We start from the raw sequence: 22,579 nt of genomic DNA, 5'->3' as shown, positions 1-22,579 counted from the left end.
TAAAAATTCCATTATATTCCTATGTAAGTCAAAAGTAAGTGTGCTAAATCAATTCCAATAAAAATAATTAGGATGGTGAAAACATACAATTAATTCTAGTTGATTATAAAATTTCAGTAGTGTAAATAGAACAGATCTTGTGAATAGAGCTTCTGATTAAAAAAAATGAATTTTATTGCTTAGTAATGATGTTCATTGATTACTGATATTTACATGTGATAAAAATACTTAAATCAGTATTATAGAACAATATTATCTACAGATAAACAATTTTTTCCCCAGTCTGAACCATTGTACTTGCAAACTATGTACAGTTTAAAAATCTTATAGTGTTTTTGTTTTCAATTATTTTTTTTATATTTATACAAATATATAAGGAAATTATGAAAAAACAAATACTTATCATTGTAGTGACTTTACACAGCATTTTTAACGTAAGATATTATCTTTGAAAAATGGCTTCTTTAATCTTATTTTTTTAATCAAATTATAAAATATTTTTTAAAATATAAAACATAATTGCGAAATAGTAGTAAAATATTTTTTATTTTATTTACAAAACGTTCGTTTTTTCAGTATGTATGTAGATTTCGTTTATACTATTTATTTATACAATTGTTCTGAAATTTTGGTCGGTATTTTTATTTTAAACATGTATTTTTTACATGTTAATGTAATTCCATCGTTGATAAACATGTAAAAATATATTAATATAGTATTCAAGAAATGATTACATTCATATATGATTAGCCTATCGGGATTAACTCGTCAATTACAAATCAGTTATGTAACAGCTGTTTTCAAAATCGAAGATTCTGAGGTTCAAATCCAAGTAAACGTTAGTTGCTTTTATGTGGATTTGAATACTATACAACGGTGTACATTAGAAGTTGGGGTTCAATTAACCACATATCTCAGGAATGGTCAGCCTGAGTTTGTACAAGACTACACCTCGTTTACATGTCATAGGCCGTGACACCTCGTTTATCTCATTAGGCCGTGGTGGGGGTTGGTTATTGTTTACTAATTGAACAGATTTCAACGTACACATTAGTAAAAAATAAAAATAAAGTGTAGAATATATATGATTGAGACTAGTAAAGATATAGATTCATCGATTTTTGCCATTGTTTGTCAATATAGATATTTTCACTATTAAGACGTCAGTAGTCCATGGCGAAGTTTTGAATAGGTACTTTCTTTTCTTTTCTGTTTATCCTCTGGTACCATTGTAAGATATTACTCCAGAGGATGAATGAGGGTAATATGTATGAATATAAATGAAGTGTAGTCTTGTACATTCTCAGGTCAACCGTTCCTACCCACCGGGTTGGTCTAGTGGTGAACGCGTTTTCCCAAATCAGCTGATTTGGAAGTCGAGAGTTCCAGCGTTCAAGTCCTAGTAAAGCCAGCTATACCGGTGTTGTTTGGTGGTTGGGTTTCAATTAACCACACAACTCAGGTATGGTCGAACTGAGAATGTACAAGACTACACTTCATTCACACTCATACATATCATCCTCATTCATCCTCTGAAGTATTATCTAAAACGGTAGTTACCGGAGGCTAAACAGGAAAAAGAAAGAAAAGGTCAACCGTTCCCGAAATCTAAGGTTAATTGAACCCCGACCACCAAAGAACAATAGTATCCACGTTCTAGTATTCAAATTCGTATAAAAGTAACTGCCTTTTCAAGGATTTGAACCTTAGAACTCTCGAATTCAAAATCTGCTGATTTCCGCTGACGAGTTAATCACTGGACCAGCCTAGCGGGCTTTTGTATAGTTACTTTTTTATTTCCTTTGCTATATAGTTACATATTTAGGCTTTTCATTTAATTTTATTTTTTTAATAAATCTGAATTTATAGACGTGCTTGAAAAATTTTTTAATTCTTTCTAAAGCATTTAAATATTTCTCATAAGACAGCTGTAATATAATTATAATATTTGAGAAAAATATTTATTTTATTAGGAATGGAATATAAAATCACAATATAATTTATATAGGTTATTATTCAATTACGGTTAGAATATTATTTAACTCCGCCCTTCACCGATCTCGATGAAGAAGTGGTAACGTCTCAGCCTTTCATCCGGAGGTCTTGGGTTCGAATCCTGGTCCCATTCACGTAGGGCGAAATGACCAAACCAGTTGATGCCCGTCATTTAAAAAAAAAAATGGTTATTTAATATAAAAATGTAGTAGTAAGAACCTTAAGAAGAAAGATAGTACAGGAATTAGTCACTTATACAGAAAAATAGTTTTGCTTCTATAGAAATAATTATGTTGATTTAATTATAAGAGAATAGTGTCTCTTTTACAAGGCTAAATTTTAGGTTAGATTGCATTCGTGTGCTTATCACAGTGAAGGAGTTTTTTTTCAATCAATTACAGAAATAATAACAGAGTCTGTAAGTCCAGATTCTGCGATTAGTATAGAAGTGCATAAATCTCACGCTATCCTTATGTTCCACTGTGTGAGTCTATAAGTCTAACTCACAGATAGGTAACCGTAAATTACTTCGTAAATAGTTAAAAAAAAAAATTCAGGGGGAACTAGCGAAAATGATTCTGTCGCTAGGCGGTCGAATTGTGGACACGTGCAGAGCCAGGGAGGTAGCCTTTTTGCTGAGGGCATTGTGTCCAGCAGATAGCTGGATCAGGACGTTCTGATGACGCATTGAGGAACCTCAAGGTTTGTGAGGTGGGTGCGCGAGTCAGGGAGGGTATACGTGGGGTAAACATCCGGACCCAGACGAAGTGATAGGGAAGGGAAGGGTAGCCCTCTTGGGAAGAGTCACCATGGCAACTGGGAGGGATGTCGAGATGTATCAATGATACAAGAGGGACCCCGTCAGGAGATGCACTAAGGGTGGGCTAGTCTTCAGCCACGTCACTTGGGACTGACCGAAGTAACGTCTTCTAGGCGGTTACCGGTTGCTCTTAAGTGGTTAAAAAAAAGAAATTAAAAAAGTTCGTAAATAGTTAAGTAAATTAAGTTCGTTTGTAATTTCGTCATTACCACGTATTATGATAAAAGTTTTAGAAGATTAGGAAGATAGGTCAGAAGATAAATGTAAAGATTTTCATTACAATAAAGTCGTAAATAGATCATTATAAAAATAAAAATAGAATTTAAAAGTATTACCAACTTATATCTGTTTTTTTATTTGGAACTTTACTTATTTTTAAGCATCACATTTGATATATCATCTGGGGGATCTTAAAATATGTGCATACTTCATGAGTATGCTTTCTTGCTCCTGGATCTAGATTACCGGTAATTCCAAATTATTTACTGATGAATACATATTGCCTCATCCACATTAACAAAATCTTTGCTGATTTCTCAACCTGAATCTAACCCATTTATTTGTAACTGACATGGAACCAGCATAGAGTTCGAAAAAATCTAATACACTTTTTACTTCTTTGTACGAAGTAAAGGAAGTATTGTGATCGCAAAATTTTCGGTTATCAGATTTCAAGGAAACATCCATTTTGTCAATCCCTGAATCCATTTTGACTAGTTTTGGCTCGAAGTCTGTACATAACTACGTACGTATGTTTATTGCATAATTCAAAAACGATTAGCCGATGGATGTTGAAATTTTGGATTTAGGACTGTTGTAACATATAGTTGTGCACTTCCCCTTATGATTGTAATCAACTGTACCAAAGTGTCCAAAAAAGCCCATAATCCAAAAAATTTGGACTTTGGTCTTTTTCTTAACTGCAGTATTAAGCCCTCATACAGAGCTTTTCAACGATATATCATAAGTGGTACTTATTATGATCGGTTCTAGAGTTATAGCCAAATAAAATTTTAATTAATGAAATATTTGGATATTAGAAGAGGAAGGCACATCGGTTCAAATCCGACTTCATCTCTTTTTTTAAAATTAAATATATGGATTTATTAATAATTATTAATATTAAAAAAATTACAATAAATAATAATTCAATAATAATAAAAAAAATAAATATCAGAAGTTATTAATAAAATAAAGTTTTATGTTCTTTTCATTTAAAAAAAATGTGTATATCAAATTTAATAGGCGTACAAGGAAGTCATGTGGTGTCCAGATCAGATGTTTTTTCCATGTATTAATTTTTTTATATTATAATTTTCTATATCTTTTAAAAACTTTAGGTCTATTTATCTGTGTATTTCGTGCGGGTTTGTCATGATTAGATTTTTGTAAAGACATACGATTATTTCTAACTGAAAAAAAGATTTTCATTCTATCCTCTAAGAGGAAGAAAAAATATCATTCACTTCTTAAATGTGAAGCAATTTTTAAAGATGGCTTTTAACAAATGGAAACTAAAATTTCGTTCTTTACAAACTAGGAAATTAAGATGTGCTTTAATTTTATTTTAATTTTCCGATAAATGCAATACTTATATTTTAAAAAAGAAAATAGATTTTATTGGAATTTTCCCATGATTAAATTTAAGTGAGAAAATTTCCATAGTAAAAGTACTATGAAACTATTTTACTGGGTAAAAAAATAAATAGGTTTTCGAATACGAAGAGGTGGAAAAAATAAAAATGCATACATTTGTATCGTTAGAAACTTTATAAAGATTACTTTGTATAATTTAACGTAAAAGTATGATAGACACTTTTCAATGAACGAAATGGGGTGTAAATGATATTAACTTTTGTTGGTAATTCGTTTCCATAGTAACATTTCAACTTTCCTGTTCAACTAGTAATGGGCTAGAAAAACATATATGAAATATTTGTCAGGTGTTGAATCACTTTTTCTATTTTTACTTTACTGCTTTTGTAATTGTCTTTAAACTGACAACTGGGTAATACAAGTTGTTCTCAAACAACAGTCACGTTTTATGATTCCATGAACTCAAAATTTAAACTTAAAACTGACGATGCAGTTTGCTCGGTCATCATCTTTTTACTATTAAATCAAAGATCCATCATTTGAATTCAGGCGATGTTTTTCATTTTATTAATTTCAAATTTTTTATCTAGTTGATTTTGTTATTTCGCTTTCAAAAATTGTACATAGATATTAAAGCTTCATCTTTAATTTTTTTCGTTACTTTATTTATTTGGCTCTTATTCTTTAATTTACTTAGCCGTAAATAATTAGTTATCAGTAAGAGTTCATCTTTTTAATAACAATAAAGTATTTCTTTTTAAAGAGACAAAACAAATCTTGGTACATTCTTGTAAACAAGATATAAATATTACAAAATTAAAAAACACAACTGCCAAAAAAAAAACATTACTCTTTAACATAGAATAATTACTAATGTAGAATAATTAAAGAGTGCAGGTAACAATTTTATATACAGTATAATTTTTTCAAATCTTTTAATTTTATTCAAACATAAATATATGTATATTTATATAGCCTATGATACTCCCGGTAACGTAAGGATTCCAACGCGGAGTCATAACCTAAATCGGTTCAACCGTTGAGCTGTTACGGTAGAACAAACATACGTAAGTATACTCTAAACATATTACACTCCTTTTTGGGAAAAAAATGTTTCAAGAACACATGCCATTTTATTGTCATTAACGTAGGTGAAAATATACAGATCATATTAATAAATGACATTTTTTCATAAGTAAAGGATGCTTCGCACGAAGGGATCGCATCATCTCACCACTCCTAGCCTCATAAGCAGCCCCAATGGGAAGCCCATTATTATTACATAGAATTTTTTTTAATTTATTTAATATTATTTTATTTTATTTAACGTAAATTTAATTCTATTATTTTTAAATATATTCATTCGACGAATCGAGTCATTCAGTTCAAATCCAGTTCATCCAGTGATAGAGGCTCACAGTTCACAGCTTATTAATTGAATTCGTTAAAGTTTGTATTTCAACCGGAAAATCTCCCCTATTTTATTATATATATATATATATATATATATAGCCTATGACACTCCCGGTAACTTAAGGATTCCAACGCGGGATATAATCTAAATCTAAACCGTTGAGCTACTAAGGTGGAACAAAAATACGTATATACATCCTAAATATATTACACTCCTCTTTGGGCAGTCGTGTAAAAACAATAAATCAAAATCTGGCATAACTGAAAGTTCAAATGATTTTTCTACGGAGACAATCTAAAATATTAATAATCTTTTTTTAGATTCTAAAATGTATTTCTACGTTAAGTATAAGGTTTATTGTTTCCTTTTTGTAACTTTAATATACTCGTACTTTTAGAATAATATTCATTTTTAAAATATTTAATAATGAAAATAATTTTCTTGTTAACAATAAATAACTTTCTGTAATATAAAACAAAGCAATAATTTTTTTATTAAAATAAGATAGGATTCAAAACAAACAGATTTTCCTTTAGAGTTTCATTCCTTATTTACTCGTCCCCTTTGTATATATATATATATAATAATGTTACTCAACTTGACATCAGTATACGTTTTGTGGAATGAAGATTAACGTCAAAAGAGAAGATACACATATGTTATTTTAAAAATATGAATTAAAAAATAGAAAGGTGTACGTGACAAGAAAATATTTGGGAATGTTAGTGTATTTCTCTGTGAACATTCCCTAGTAAAAGAAAGTCTCTAATGCTTTACTTTCTTCTTCTAACACTATGATAAATACGAATTTTCGCTGTTCTTGTTCTCTGATCAATTGCCATTTAAAAGTTTAACTCCTCTTTAGCTACCGTAGCTAATTATAATAAAAAAAAAAAAACACAAAAAATACAAATTAATTAACGGTAAGAGAAAATTTATTTTAAAATCCTTATTTTTCGTTGCCGTACATTACTTCAATTTTTTTTGGTATGTCTTATATATCAAATATTTGTGGTAAAACTGAGAATATCAGAATCAATATATTTTAAAGATCGTTCAATTCTCTCATCTTGATGTAGACGTACCATTTTTTACAAAGTGGCGCACAGTGATGTGCGCCACTTTGTAAAAAAGAAAAATAATTACGTAAGTAAAGTTTTAGAAAGCTTTAACTTTTGAAATATTTTTTCTGTAATATATTTAAACTTTCATTATTAAAAATAGAATTCATTTAAATCGTTATTTTTTAATGGTTCTTTCATTCATAACTAGTGGACCCGGCAATGCTTTGCTTTTACTAAATTTCAGAGTATGAATTAAATAAATTTTGCATTATATTTGACAAATTATATTACAAAAATAATTTAAAAAATGTTCAATATCAATTCAATATTGCGTTTCAATTATGTAAATCAAAATCATTGCAGTGCTCTGGATATACAATGTTTTTGGTGCATATATAAACAGATCGCTAGGTTTTCCTTCAGGGGAGCACGCAACATTTAATTGACCATGAGAAAAACATGGATTTTCCAAATTAGGGCACACAAGAAACAAAGATTATCTTTTATTTATATAGATTCACGACTGTATCAATCGATACTACTTTACTATCGATACTATTTCTATACTCATTTCTATACACAACAAATATTTCATGCCACGCTAACAAATATAATGGATTTAAATATTAGGTCGTGGATATCGGTGTTGTTTGGTTGTTGGGTTTAAATTAACCACACATCTCAGGAATGGTTGACCTGAGACTGTACAAGACTACATTTTATTTACACTCATTCATATCATCCTCATTCAACCACTGAAATAATACCTTACGATGTTCCAGAGGCTAAACAGAAAAAGATAGGCTAACAAGTATATGTATATAGGCTAACCAGTAACATGTAAACATTCCCAGGACAAATAACAATAAACTTGAAAATTTTTATCGAAATCTGTTGAGTAGTTTTTGAATTATTAGAGCAAACAAAAAACGAAAATTGTGTTTTATTTAATACATATAGATAAGTTAGGTAATAACTGCAACTGAAATTTTTCATTTATAAAAACAACCTTTAAAAAAGAAAAACATTGTAGTCCATTTGCTATCTTGTTATTGTATAAACCTAGCTCATAATATCATTTATGAATGTGATATTATATACTAATGGAAGTCATGACAGAGTTAATTACTGTAAAATATGATATATTCGTCTCGTGTCTGGACTACCCACATGTTTAATTCACTGGTGTCATACGTCATTTTTGTACGCGTTTTAAATTTCAACTAAATAAGACTTTTCTAGAATAAATTATAAATCATAATTATCTTATATGCGCATTTTTAGGTAAATATTTTTTTTTTTATTCATACATGAATATCCAATTCTCGTTAAAGTACACATTTAAAAATACAGAAATTAATTGTTGTATTATTTTTTCCTAACCAAAATAACAAATTTGTTATTATTCATTAAGGCTACTAAAATATGTGTTCATAAATAAATTTTTCTATGATAGAGATAAGGATTTTTTTTTGTATCTATATTTTTTCTCAGATATAAATTTTACCCACTTACAAAAGTGAATTTCAAAAAAAAAAATTAAATATTTAAGAGAAAAAAATTTGGATTTACTTTTATCATTTGTTTGATAAACTCGTGTTACTACAAGTCTAATTGCATTATCAACTTTCATAGGTTGATTATTCATAGGATGAATAATTCATAGGTTGATGGTCATTTGATTAGTTCCAGTTGGATATAAATTTCTCTAGTTATATAAACTTTTAATTGATCCTTGAAACTTGGCAGTGTTACATTTTATGAATAGGAAAGGATATTCTATTTCCTAACTCGAAACCTAACATGTATTTTCAGTGTTACAAAAGCTTTGTGTAGCAGCTGATATAAATATATGGTTGTAGAGTATCTAAGCATCATCTTTCCTGGTTAAATTTTAGTTAAACCTAATTCATCAGTCCACAAGGAATTTATTAAACCAAAAAAACGAATGCTATTTTTAATGAAAGTTAATAACCAACCCAAAATAATATACCATAAAAAACTATATACCACAATAATAATATATATAACCATAACACATAATTTAAACCAAATCGGTTTTGCCAATCAAAATAACTAAAAATAGATTTTTTCTTCCAACCGATCTGGTTTTTGAATGATCAAATAAGATTATTTAATTAGATAAAAGTACTATAACGTAAAAAACTTTTAATGCCAGTTGAATGCAATATCAAGTGAATTTCAACAGACAACTGAAACTCGTAATATTTAATATAACCAAAAATATTAAGTGTGTTTAACATATCTAAATTCCATGTGTTTTGCATAACGTATTGATTAAAATGTAACTAACAAGTGTTTATTTAAATTTAACGAACAGTAAGCTCATTTAATAATAAAACACTTTTATCATAAGTGGTTAAACTAAATGATAAATGATACGTCAACAATCATTCTCGGTTTTCTAAGTTTCATAAATGACGGTTGAGATGGCCTGATATATGAAAAAAGCACTTATGAAAATAACAGTATTCATTGAAGCCGAGTGGTGTCATAAAATGTTCTCTTTACATTCTGTACCGGCAGAAATCAAGATGTTAAGCCCATCAAAATCTAAAAGTTAAATCATCCTTGCAAATAACAACACTGTCCATCACAGAGACAGTTTACAGTATAATGACTATCTTTACTCTTACAGAAAGCGACTCGTTTTATAACTGATATATTATTTAATTTATAATCTAATTATAAGCTACTACGTACTTCATAGATTCTGTTAAACGTTTCCTCATCTTGACCCCGTAGGGGAAGATACCTTGTGACGATAGCGGTCGCTTCAACATCCCCTCCGTTCATAGCTCTAATGAGCTTTATTGGAGGTCGTCCTTTAGACCCTCTGAACTTATTAATACAATACAGTCATCAGCATGACCTCTGTAAGATGCCACCGATGCAAACGCGTCGACAGACATTTCCATCAGTGTATTTATACAAGATACTATCGCCTTCATAAGGTCTCTCCCAACCACGACCAACTACCATAACTTACAACCCTCAACTATCAAATTAACCGATTCGCGGAAGTGCGATCCCCGTGCCTTCCTCTAACACCGAAGGTTTCACACACTGTCTATGCACTCAAATAGTTTCTTGATTGGGTCTTTAAATACCAAAAATACTATTCTCGTACCATAAAAACAAGCGTTGATCGTAACAAAAATTTTGTCCTACAATTCAATTTACTTCAAATCCCCTTGATTCGTTTAAAAATGAAGTAAAAGATTTAAAAATTTAACAAGCTTCTAATGAAAACATACCGTATTTCTCTCTGCTCTGATCCGCTTTCGGGAGCGCGGTAAATGCCTACACCCTCCATTACAGCATGTGCAGTTCCATCACAGGTTCTCCAAACATTTATCTCATCCTAACAGAGATGTCTAAGCTAAACGGGAGTCGATGCCAAAACACCTGTCTTGGCAAAGTAAGCATGCTGAGGGACCCCCAACCATCTGTGTTGCTATTCTATCTATACATCTACAACAGCACCAGACTCCCCTCAGCCATCCTCCGCAGGGCTATGAATCTAAGGAAGCTAGCATTCAGTCATTTTCAAAAATTATTTGTTGATTGATTGATTATTTTACGTTTTTCTTTAAATTTATAAATGTAGGATTTTTGATTATATACATATTTTTATTGTTATTGCAAATTTCAAAAATTCCCAAATAACTTTTGTAATCTGTGATAGTGTGTTTGTTTTGTAACAGACGGTCAGACATACCCACTGAGTTGGTCTAGCGATGAACGCGTCATCGCAAATCAGCTGAGATTTTGAAGTCTATAGTTCTAAGGTTCAAATCCTAGTAAAGGCAGTTACTTTAATATCGATTTCAATACTAGATTGTGGATACCGGTGTTCTTTGGTGGTTGAGTTTCAATTAACCACACATCTCAGGAATGGTAGAACTGAGACTGTATAAGACTACACTTCATATTCATATCATCCTCATTCATCCTCTGAAGTTACACCTTACGGTGGTTCCGGAGGCTAAACAGAAGAATAAAAACAGATGGTTAGTCATGTTAGATATGCCTTTTTTATTGTTTTTACAGGCATTATAATGTTGAAAATTTTGTTGGAATACACAAAATTAAGTTTAATGAATATAATAACATATTTATGGGTAAAACCATCAGATCGTTCAAAAAAAATTCACAGAAAATTATAACCTGTAAAAGTAAGAAAATAAACATATGTACCATGGCTGACCATCTCCCTTTTTTATTAGTCTCCGAAACTACCGTAAGTTATTACTTCAGAGGATGAATGAGAATGATATGAATGAATGTAAATGAAGTGTAGTCTTGTACAGTCTCAGTTCTACCATTTCTGAGATGTGTGGTTAATTGAAACCCAACCACCAAAGAACACCGGTATCCACGAACGAGTATTCAAATCCGTATAAAATATCACAGTTACAATAATAATTTAGAAATTTGCAATGACAATGAAACGATGAATGTACTCGAAAAAATAATTAATTCTACATTTATAAAGTTAAAAACATAAAATGATCAATTATCAAATAATTTTTGAAATTGACGATTTCCTTAAAGACGTAGTAAATTATTACAATTGGCAACACATTTATAATCATAATTCCAGCTGATTTTATACTTCATTTAAATTTTTTGTTTGTATATTTATTTGTTAATTTTTACTTTCATGTACGAAATAAAGGAAATATTGTGATCACGAAAAATTTCGGTTTTCAAATTTCAAAGGAAATATCTATTTTGTTCATCCCTGAATCCATTTTGACTAGTTTCGGCGTGACGTCTGTACTTACGAACGTATGTATGTACGATGTATCTCGCATAACTCAAAAACGATTAGCTGTAGGATGTTACAATTTTTTATTTAGGAATGTTGTAACATCCAGTTGTGCACCTCCCCTTTTGATTGCAATTGACTGGTCCAAAAGTGTCCACAAACCTTTTCTTAACTGCAGTAATAAGCCATCCAGTGAGAGCTTTTCAATGATATATCACAAGTGGTACCTATTTTCAATGGTTCCAGAGTTATAGCCAAATAAAATTTTAATTAATGAAATATTTGGATCTTACAAGGGGAAGGCACATTGGTTCGAATCAAACATCATCTCCTTTTTTTCTTTTTTTCTTTTTTTTATTTTAAATTAATATATTTATTAATAATTATTAACCGCTTGTAAAATGGGATTATTACAATAAATAATAATTCAACAATAACAATAAAAAAAAGAAAAAATTATGAAGTTATTAATGAAATAAAATTTTATGTACTTTTCATTTAAAAAATGTGTATATGTAATTTAATAGGCCTACAAGCAAGTCCTGTGGTGTTCATATCAGATTTTTTTTATATAATTATAACACAGTATTTACCAACTGTGAAGCAAGCGAGATAACTGTGAAAGTTAAATTCTGAAATTTTATTAAATATTTCTATAACTGTGTATGATGTTTCTCCATTGCAATATTTTAATATTAATTTCATTTACATATTATTTATCTTAAAAATATTGAATAATAAATAATATAAAAATGTCAATAAATCTACCTAGGTAGAAAAATAATAAATAACCCTCGTTAAAAAAATATATATATATTTTCGTGAAAGTCATTTAGTTACATATAAATTTGATTAACTATAAAAAAACCTTTCAACGTTGTTTAGTACTTTATTATTAAAGTGCTGCTAACGTAAGATTTTTTTTTAGTTCCAAATTTTATTTATTATAGCGTACAACGTAGAGAGATTTTAAGTAAATCTTATCATACACATACTGGATAGGAAATTTCCATCAAAACTCCACAATAATTAAAATTAGTATCAAACATTTTGAAGAGCGTTCATACACTGTGAAGTCTAATAACACAGGCGAAACAACAACAAAGAACCAAAAAATTAAGAAATAGAAGAATATTGAGAAAGAAAAAAATGAAATACAAAGTACAAAAAAAGAAAAGTACGAGTATATAGAAATAGAGAACTAACTAAACTGGATGTGTTAACATAGACAACGCAAATACATCATAAATCAGATAACCATACTACAGCCACTATCATAATCATCATCATTTCATAATTACATCGCAAATCAAATCATCATAAATCACATGAGAGTCACTAAGGCCTAGTAGGTGGAGGCGTTTAAGCCTCCTAAAGTCCCTACCGTTGTCCAAGAGGTTAATGGTTAAGCGGTTCATAAGGTTAGTTAGGTGTAGTTCATACTTAGAACTGAAGTGTTTTATCTCTTCCCGGACACGACGTAAATCCAAAAATATTCATGGATCTTAATATTTTTGGTAACCCACGGCTGTAATATCTCGAAGTTGCTCTTGCTTGTTGTTGATTCCTATACTTCAGTACCAGAATTGCAAATCGGTTTCAGGACTGCTGGGTACAATTCCAGGTTTATTAGATAAAGATAACAGAAATCTCTTGCTCAGCAACGAGTACATTTCCTTAAAATTGACGTATAATTGCTTCCTCTTTTCTCGAATATAAACCTTCCATATCAGCTGACGATCCAGGATATAACACAGGTAATTTACGCTGTTGGTATAAAAGATCAAAACGCCATCCAGGTTTACCTGCGGATAGTCTCCTCTCCTCATGGTGAACGTCACTTGACTAGACTTTGCTTGGTTGAAAAGATTTAAACCTGAAAAATTTAGTCTTTGTAAATTATTATTTTTGTAATTTTGTGTGTAGGTTTTGTAATAAATTTTTCATTGTGTAAATTAATGTATATAACAAATTGTGTATGTATGTAATACAACAAAATTGCATATAATAGGTAATTAAAAGCAGTTAAAAATTATTTATTTATGAATATTGTAAACCTAAGTTTGCCAAATTGTTATGTCGGAATGATTTCTTGTAAAATTTATGAATAGTATTTTCAATAAGAAATAAAATTATTTAATATCCGGCTATAAAGTGAAAATATGTCAGCAATAAAAATATACTACATGTACAATATTGTACACACTGCACATTTGTACAAAATGTACTTGTAATATTTACAATATGTACGTATTTTAATATACATTAAAATATATACTAAAGGTATTTTGATATTATAGATATAACATTACAAAGGATATATATATAAAACGAGAATTAGAGTAGAAAACACATTTCTTTAAAACAGAATTCTACTAGTATTAAAAATATGGTTTATCCTTGATAACTGAAAGAAGGTTTTTAATATTTTTCGAAGAATAACAAATGCTTCATAGTAATGAAACATAAACAATAGAACATACATAGAAGCAAAAGATGAGGTAATATTAAGTATAATGTTGAAGATCATAAAGTAACGAAAATTAAATGGCTGGGTGTAGAGGTAAATAAAAACGTTTGAAATATTGTGATAAAAATTGGAGCAGTAGCAAAATTTAAAACAAAAAACCAAAGTCACTTACCGTTTTTAGGTCACGTTTAGAACATATAAAATAAACAGATTCATAAAATTTTGTAGTAGATATGAAATCAGCAAAACAACCTAAATTTTTTTATTGAAAATACAAAAAAATAAAGATGTATAATTCTGTTAAGACTGAAATTAGGCCTATATCGACTGATACAAAGGAATGGATTGAATTCACGGAATGTGTAGATAATTAAAAAAAAAAAGAAAAAATATATTATATATATATATATATATATATATATATATATATATATACATACATTCAATATACCCAGTATATATATTTATACTGGGTATGCATTGTGTGAATATTTGAACGATTTTATTAGTAGTATAAAAAAAACTGATACGAGCTTTAAAAAAGCTTGTACAATTTTAGGACTTTCCCGCCACGCGGCTTTTTTCTGATGCACGGGGCTTACACACACACACACACACACAAACTCACAACTTAATTAAAAATATTTATCATTTTATTTAAATAAATATTTTTTGTTTATTTAATTCAATGATTCTTAGTTAACATCTCGTGGCATACAATATTTCATTCGCGCTGGTGTAGCGGTATTAGCGGCCACTTTAAGTACTTTTTTACACTAAACATTATTCATTTATTTAATTCTACCGCTCACCTGCGACGTTACAACATAGAAGCCGACTGCAGCAGCCAGCTGTACATCAGTGCTCCTTGTAGTAAGAGGGGTTACTAATGACACACGATACCCACTTAGCTACTAATTTATTTAGTGTATTTATTGGTGTTGGGGTGCAATTTTGAAATTTTTTTTGAAATATTATTATTTAACAAGCTGTACCCGCCACCCTTCGCTGTGGCACATTGTGGTTGCATGAATGAGAAATGAGAAACAAAACAAAGCATACGTTTCATAAAAGATTAATTTTGCAATACTTGTGGATATACAATATTTTTTGCTTTCCACTGTCTGCGTAGATATAAAGGTTATCTGGTTTGCCGACTCGGGAACACGGAACATACAGTTGCCCATGTGAGAAGCAATCCGCATCTAAATCTAAACCACACAATTCTAAAGATTGACCTTGAGCTTTATTGATTGTGATTGCAAATGCCAATCGAATTGGGAATTGTAATCTTTTAAATTAAAATGGTGTATCGGTCGGGATCATGGGTATTCGAGGAATGAGGACATCTTCACCTTTGAAAGACCCCGTTAAAATCGTTGGTTCCAACGTTATTCATAAATTTCTTAACTGCAAGTCGCGTGCCGTTGCAGAGTTTTGGCTGATTAATATTCCGCAACAGGATGATTGGCACACCTATTTTCAATTTTAATATGTGTGGTGGCATCCCTGGCAGATTAAGTGAGTTTAAAAATTCCGTTGGATAATTAACTACTTCATCTGCTTCCACAACGATGTCTATCGACTTATATGTAATTTCCTCACTTTGAATGCTGGATTGAATAACATTATTAAGTTAATAGACATCTTTATTCTTTGCGGCAAGGATAGCTCGTTCACCGAGCCAATCGTGATTTCTATGATTAATTTGAATATCAGGAAATACTTTTTCGATCAGTTCTTCTTTCGATGTTACTAAATTATAAAAGTTATCAGGAAATGATATTCGTCTAGACGTCTCATCGACTGGCAGCTGTCAGTTTCGAATGTCCAGTAACTGTCGTGAGAATACCTCAGCTGATGGATCATTCTGCAACTGGACACGCATATTCGTAGTCAACTGCAATGTACGTACGTGTCGCCACAGTGTTGAATATTTCAGGCAAGCATTTATTTCGTCTGCTGGTGTCGATCGAGAAATTACAGGCAATGTTTGCCTAAAATCTCCTGCGAGCAATATCAAAGCATTCCCGAATAGGTGAACGTTTTCACGCAAATCTCGTAACGATCGATCAAGAGCTTTAAGCGATTTTTTATGTGCCATCGTGCATTCATCCCAAACAATGAGTTTACATTTTTGTAATACTTTTCCTATACAGAATGCTTTGGAAATATTGCACGTGGGAGTCTCGATGATTTGCATGTTTAATGGCAACTTCAGAGATGAATGCGCAGTCCTTCCACCTGGTAACAATGTCGCAGCTATTCCAGACGAAGCAAGAGCTAAGGCTATGTCATTTTTTGATCGAACTGTTGCTAGAACCAATCTAATGAGGAGTGTTTTCCCAGTTCCTCCTGGCGCATCCAAGAAGAAGGCCCCCCAACTCCGTCATTTATCATTTGCATTATGCGATCATAAATGCCTTTCTGTTCACGCGTTAATTTGGGAATGTTTGATTGTACATATTACTGAAGATCACCAATGTTATAACTCTGTTCACGGCGTAAATCCACATCAAATGAATCAATCGCAGCTCGGGTGGGTGCTGGCATTCCCAATTGACTAAGAACTTTATTTACATTAGCTAAGTACTTATCTTCATTTTTTTTCAATGCTACGTTGTAAATGCCTTCTGTAAATTCAGACAAAAGTGAATATTTAACCTAACAAAGGATTTTTTGGTCATTATGTAGGGATATTATTTTCTGTGTATTTGTTTATTTCGACTTTTTTTGTTTGCATAGTCTTAAGACTATCTGGGCTATAAGAAAGTTGGGTGTTTTAATTTATTTACTGTAAGTCTTCCTACTTGGTGGCTTTTCTTTTTGTTTTGGTGTTTTTTTTTTTTTTTTAATAAATACAGATGTTTTAGTTGTTAAATATAATTCAAAGAAATTTGTTACTTTATCAGTTGTGACTTTGTTTACATTGGCAACGGGCATATGGGCTCTTTGTGATTGGTCGTTGTGTTTGACAGCGGCCATCTTGCATTGGTCTGATTGGTTTTCCTTTGTTTACATTTCCATGTGATTTATTAGCCTCTTATTTATTAAAAAACTGTACAAATTAAAAATAGATAGATAGATTTATTAAAAATAGATGAAAACAATCTTTGATGCGGGTTATATATCGTGCTAAAATTTGTGCTTAATCGGTGCAGAACATTTTGAGTTTAATTTAATATATTACACAGTTATACATTTAACTTGATACGAAACTGTAATTAAACAACCTACCAACCATCTGTTTTATGAACTTTTAATGAAAAAGATAAATTTTGATATAAATATTATTTTCTCTGATGGATTTATTATAACCATTTAAAATTCACTCACTCGACAACTAATAAATGTTTTATCAGGTATATATCAAATTTGAACAAATAACATGTATTCATAATGAAGTTTTTAATATTTTAAATGAAATATAACTTTAATAAAATAATAGTCTCTGAATTAAATATTTCAGAATATTGGAATGTTTGCCATTTTGGAATTTTAAGACGTAAAATTTTTGCATTCAAAGAAATATTGATGATGATTTTAATGTATGTAAAAATTTTATTTAGTTTTTTAATCTTTTTTTTTATATAAAACAATAGACTGAAAACCAAATACAGTACACAGTATATACAGTAGCTGCAGAGGCGGCCATAGGCACGCTCTCCGCAGCTAGGCCCTCCAAGCGGGTTGTCATGGCAGGTGGCGTCTCGGAATGGGATTATTAGATGTCCAGAATTGATTACCTCTTGTGTAAATTTTTTTTTTTAATGATAAAAATTGATATAACGAAAATTAAATTAGAAATTTAACTCTAGAAATTGATACCTACGAATTGGGATTTTCCGTTACTAGTGATTGATACATTCCGGTGCCTACTTTCTGGTTATAGTTCATTATTTTATGAAGAAAAAAATCACATAAATAGAAAAATATATTATTAATATATATTTCGGATTTATATCGATTTATAATAATATAACAAGCATACACCTTACTACCACGAGACATGTACTAACAAATCGGGATTTTCCGCTAGTGATCGGTATATTCCGGTGGTAAGCTAACGAGGACGGATACACAGAAAAACAGATACACATAAAATGCCCTTTAGTTGTGTAGCATATAGACATATTCATAGAAGAAGTGCTATATGTTTATTTATATATATATATATATATTCATATAAAATGTTCTGTATGTTTCTCAATTCAAGTGAACTATTTAATTTAATAGGAAGCGGAAGTACTGTACTACTTTTTCTATGGCCGCTGATGTTTATTTTAAACGTATAAATTCACCTAAGAATTAAAAAATTCCTATTATTTGTTTTAGTCCCGTTTTTCTGTTTATAAAGACTGATAAACAGAAAATATTTTAAATATACGTTCGAATCCTAGTACGATATTTTAATTTGAAAAAAATTATATCTTTTTTATTAAAAAAAAATGTATATATTGATCTTTGTAAACAGTCTCACCCATCCTATAACACTGTTTCGAAATATTGAAGCTAAGTAACATCAACCATGTTTATAAAGTGGACGTTGATCGTTCATTTAAATCATGTAAATTAGGGATGCATGAGAATAAGAACAGGATATGAAAACACAAAGTACTCGTAATTATATATTTTATTTTTGAAAGGAAAATTTTTTCAACGTTGTTTTCATTTTTGTGTGTTTAGGTAACTGAAAATGCACCTATTTTTAATTTTGGAACCGGTCAAAAAGAAAAACCACCAAATCAGAAGGATTGTTTAAAAGAAGCAAAAGAATTAATAACAAAAGAATTATCTGGAATAGATAAGACCTCTGATGATACAGGAAATACGGATAAATCATTAATAAAATCTGCTTTAGATACTGGAAATGCAGCAAAATCATTTCTTGAATTATGTGCCTTTAAATGTATTGCTATATTTAAAGATGCTGCGAAAGATGTTATTTCGTTTAATTTTACAGGTCTTTTAAATGAAGGTATAAAATTTATTAAATGTACAGTTCCTTGTATTAAAGCATTATTAAATATTTTTGTAGTCGGCTACGGTGGAGTAAAAGATTTTTCAGGAAGTCAATTTAATGCAATCGTTTCCAAATTGACGTAAATTTTTATTACATAAAAACAGTTTACTTTTTCTAATATTTAATGTAGGAGTATTTTTTTGACACTTTCTTATATGTACAGATATTTAGTCTTGTTAAAATATTTTCTTGTAAAAAAAGAAATATATAAATTTTATTAAAATAAGTTTTGAAAATTATAGAAGTAACTTATAAATTACTAAAGAAATATTTGAAATTATAAACTGACTTCATTCGTTGAATTTTTTGTTTTTTTTTAACACTCAAAATGTTTACCATAAATAAATAACATCATGAATTTTTCAAATTCACTGATTTAAAAAACCTACATGAAGAAAAAAAGAATTTTCATTGAGATATATATATATATATATATATATATAATGGTAGATTTTATATATATTTTACATATTTATAAAAGAGTGAATCCAAAATTATGGGAACCCCTCAACAACGTTAATACCGTTTCCAGATAGAATACCATAACTTACTGGATAAGGTATCGGTCAAATACTTTTTTACTTTTACTTTTAAACTTTTCCACTTTAAATTTTTACTGTTACTTTTGACGAGAAATAGAATTTCAACCCCTTCTTGAAAGGTGGGCCAGAGGTTGCAACTCAAAAATTTTAAATGTTAGCATCCTCTTTGATACATCCCTTTAAAGGTATCTTTAAGACAAGAAAAATAGTTTAAAAGAAAGTTGGCAAGATGTCTGTACCCAAAATGGCGGCAGGATAAATTTTTTATTTTGATAATTACTAAATTTAGTTAGTTCAAATAATAAAATAAAATTAAATTAAAATTTAATCTAATTAATTAAAAGTTGAATTTTAATTTTATTTTTTTTTATTTTTTAACACAAAATTATCGTTTTGTTCAATTTAATGAATGAATAAACAAAAATGATTTTACCTAATCATGTTCATCAGTTGATCATTGATGGTCTCTTCCCACTGTTGCAAAAATAAAGCTTCCTTCATTGTTGTACAATATTTCATCTAGAGTGTTTCATTTTACATTGTTAATTTCTTATGAGAATTCATAGTGATCGGTTGGCTAATTGATTTTGTTTACCTTTACAACATTTACCTTTGTAAGCCACTTTTGTATTTTACACCTTTTTTACCTTTTTTATTTAATTGTTTTTTATTGAATTAATTTTTTCTGTGCTATCTGCTAACATTGCTACCAACATGTCGCTTAGTGAACAGAAGAGAGGGTCACAGTTTTAATGATGAGGAGCTTTGATAGTTAGGTCGTATAATGAAGTTTGTGAATTGTTCAATGCAAAATTTAATAATCGTAACCCTATTTCAAAAGGTACAGTATCAAAAATTATCAAACGATTTGAAGAAAAAGGGAAAATGAAAAATAAGGGAAAACAAGGGAGGTCTATATCTGCAACAGATAAGAACAAAAAGTTAGATATTATACAAGAATTTATAAAGAATCCTCATTCTTCGACTCAGGACGAGAATATAACATTTGCCAAAGTTCAGCGATTCGAACATTAAAAAGTGAAAATTTCAAACCCTTCAAAATTCAAGAACTTGATTAAGATGACTACGATCAAGACTTGAGTTCTGCGAAAGTATAATGAACAATGTTTGTACAAATCCTTCCAATTTGTTAAATAACATAGTTTATAGTGATGAGGCCACTTTTTATTTAATTAGCAATGTAAATCGCCATAATTGTCGATACTGGATTGATATTAATTCATACTGGTATCGTGAGACACAAAATCCAGTCAAAGTAAATGTACGGGCAGTTGGTGAACAACTGATGGGGTTTATATTTATTCATGGAAATTTAAACGAAGTGAAATATGAGGCTTTGCTTTTCGATATATCATTCCAAACATTCAAGACGTTGTTGGTCCCAACTTCCAAAATATTTGGTTTCAACAAAATAGTGCCCCACCTCATTTCGGTCTTCGGTACGTGAAATTTTAAATACTTTTTTCCTGGAAGATGAATTGGCCGAAAGGGGTAGAATGACTAGCGAGATCATCCTACTTGTAACGAATTAGTTTCTAAGGACCACTTAAAAAGTATTGTTTATCGTAATAGACCCCAAGATATCGATGAATTACAAAATAGAATTCGAAAATTAGCACAAAATATCACTAGGAAAATCATTGAATAATGTAATATCTTCACTGTGCAACCGCACAGAAACTAGTCAAAATGGATTCAGGGATGGTCAAAATGGATATTTCCGTTGAAATCTGGTAACCGAAATTTTTCGCGATCACAATACTTCCTTTACTTCGTACAAGAGGTAAAAACAAAAAAAACAAACAGGATTTATTTCAAGTTACTTTCAGGTTTTATTTTTATTTTACATTTTAAATAAAAATAAAAAGGTTAAAAATAAATTAATTAAAATTAATAAAATAATAGTTGCAAAAAAAAATTCCATAAAAAAAATTAATTCGCACTAAATACTAAGCAAATCAATTTTTTTTCCTTTTTGTAGCTGTATTCATTTTTTTGTCGGCTCTAAATTAAAATTAAACAAGAATCATCAATTAACAGACCGTTAATTTGGTACCAACTAACAGTAAAAATGGTAAAAATTTTAAAAATAATTGACTACACACTTCTTTTTTTAATATTTAGTACGGTTTATTTTAAATAAGTTTTTTAGATTTATTATTTTTTTTCTCACAGACGAAGAGTTTATTTCTCAGTTGCAATCTACGTACCTTATATTAACAAGGAAATGATTTAAATATTTTGTAAAAAAAAAACTAACTTTATTTAAGTACTTATTGACATTTTTAAGTCACTATGATTATAAACAAAAATTATGTCTATTTTGAAAAACATTTTATTTTGACATTTAAAACTGGTTTTCAAAAAGACGAATATTTTCTCTGACGAAAAGTGGAAAAATTAGGTCTCGTTTTCTCTTATCTGTTATATGTGAAAGAGAATTCTGTAAAAACTTTTATCAAAAGATAAAGATAATTGCCCGAAATTACTAAAGATATATTTAAATAATATTTCTTCAGTGTCTTTAATTAATACTACCAACTTTATTATCTTTTTACTCCTTGGTATCACAAGTGAGCATGAAATGTTAATCTACTTTTTTATTTAATATATATTTCTGTTGGAATCATACACACTCTCTATTTATCCTTTTATTAATTTTAATAGAAATTACTATTATAAAATGCAAAGTTTACTCCGTCTAATATTCATTGTTTTAATTATATTTTCCTACTAAATATTAATGTAGTAAATATATTCTGAATCAGTTTTAGCGTAAGAAATAATATAAAAGTCAGGTTATTCGTATTTTACAAAATATTTAGTTTTGAGCAGACGT

The 22,579-nt window shown here is 29.6% G+C and overlaps 1 protein-coding gene across 1 annotated transcript; it reads left to right on the top strand.

The window, feature by feature from the left end:
• Positions 1–271: 271 nt before the first annotated feature.
• LOC142320200 (uncharacterized) lies at positions 272–19,479 on the top strand. Its single transcript, XM_075357884.1, has 2 exons — positions 272–434; positions 18,841–19,479. Exons 1-2 carry the CDS (start codon positions 384–386, stop codon positions 19,258–19,260), a joined length of 471 nt encoding a protein of 156 aa, XP_075213999.1. The 5' UTR covers positions 272–383; the 3' UTR covers positions 19,261–19,479.
• Positions 19,480–22,579: the final 3,100 nt, after the last annotated feature.

Source organism: Lycorma delicatula, chromosome 2, assembly GCF_047948215.1.
Source record: "Lycorma delicatula isolate Av1 chromosome 2, ASM4794821v1, whole genome shotgun sequence".
In the NCBI taxonomy this organism is placed as follows: domain Eukaryota; kingdom Metazoa; phylum Arthropoda; class Insecta; order Hemiptera; family Fulgoridae; genus Lycorma; species Lycorma delicatula.
Note: the sequence above shows the minus strand (reverse complement) of the source record. Positions and strands in the feature narration are given on the sequence as shown.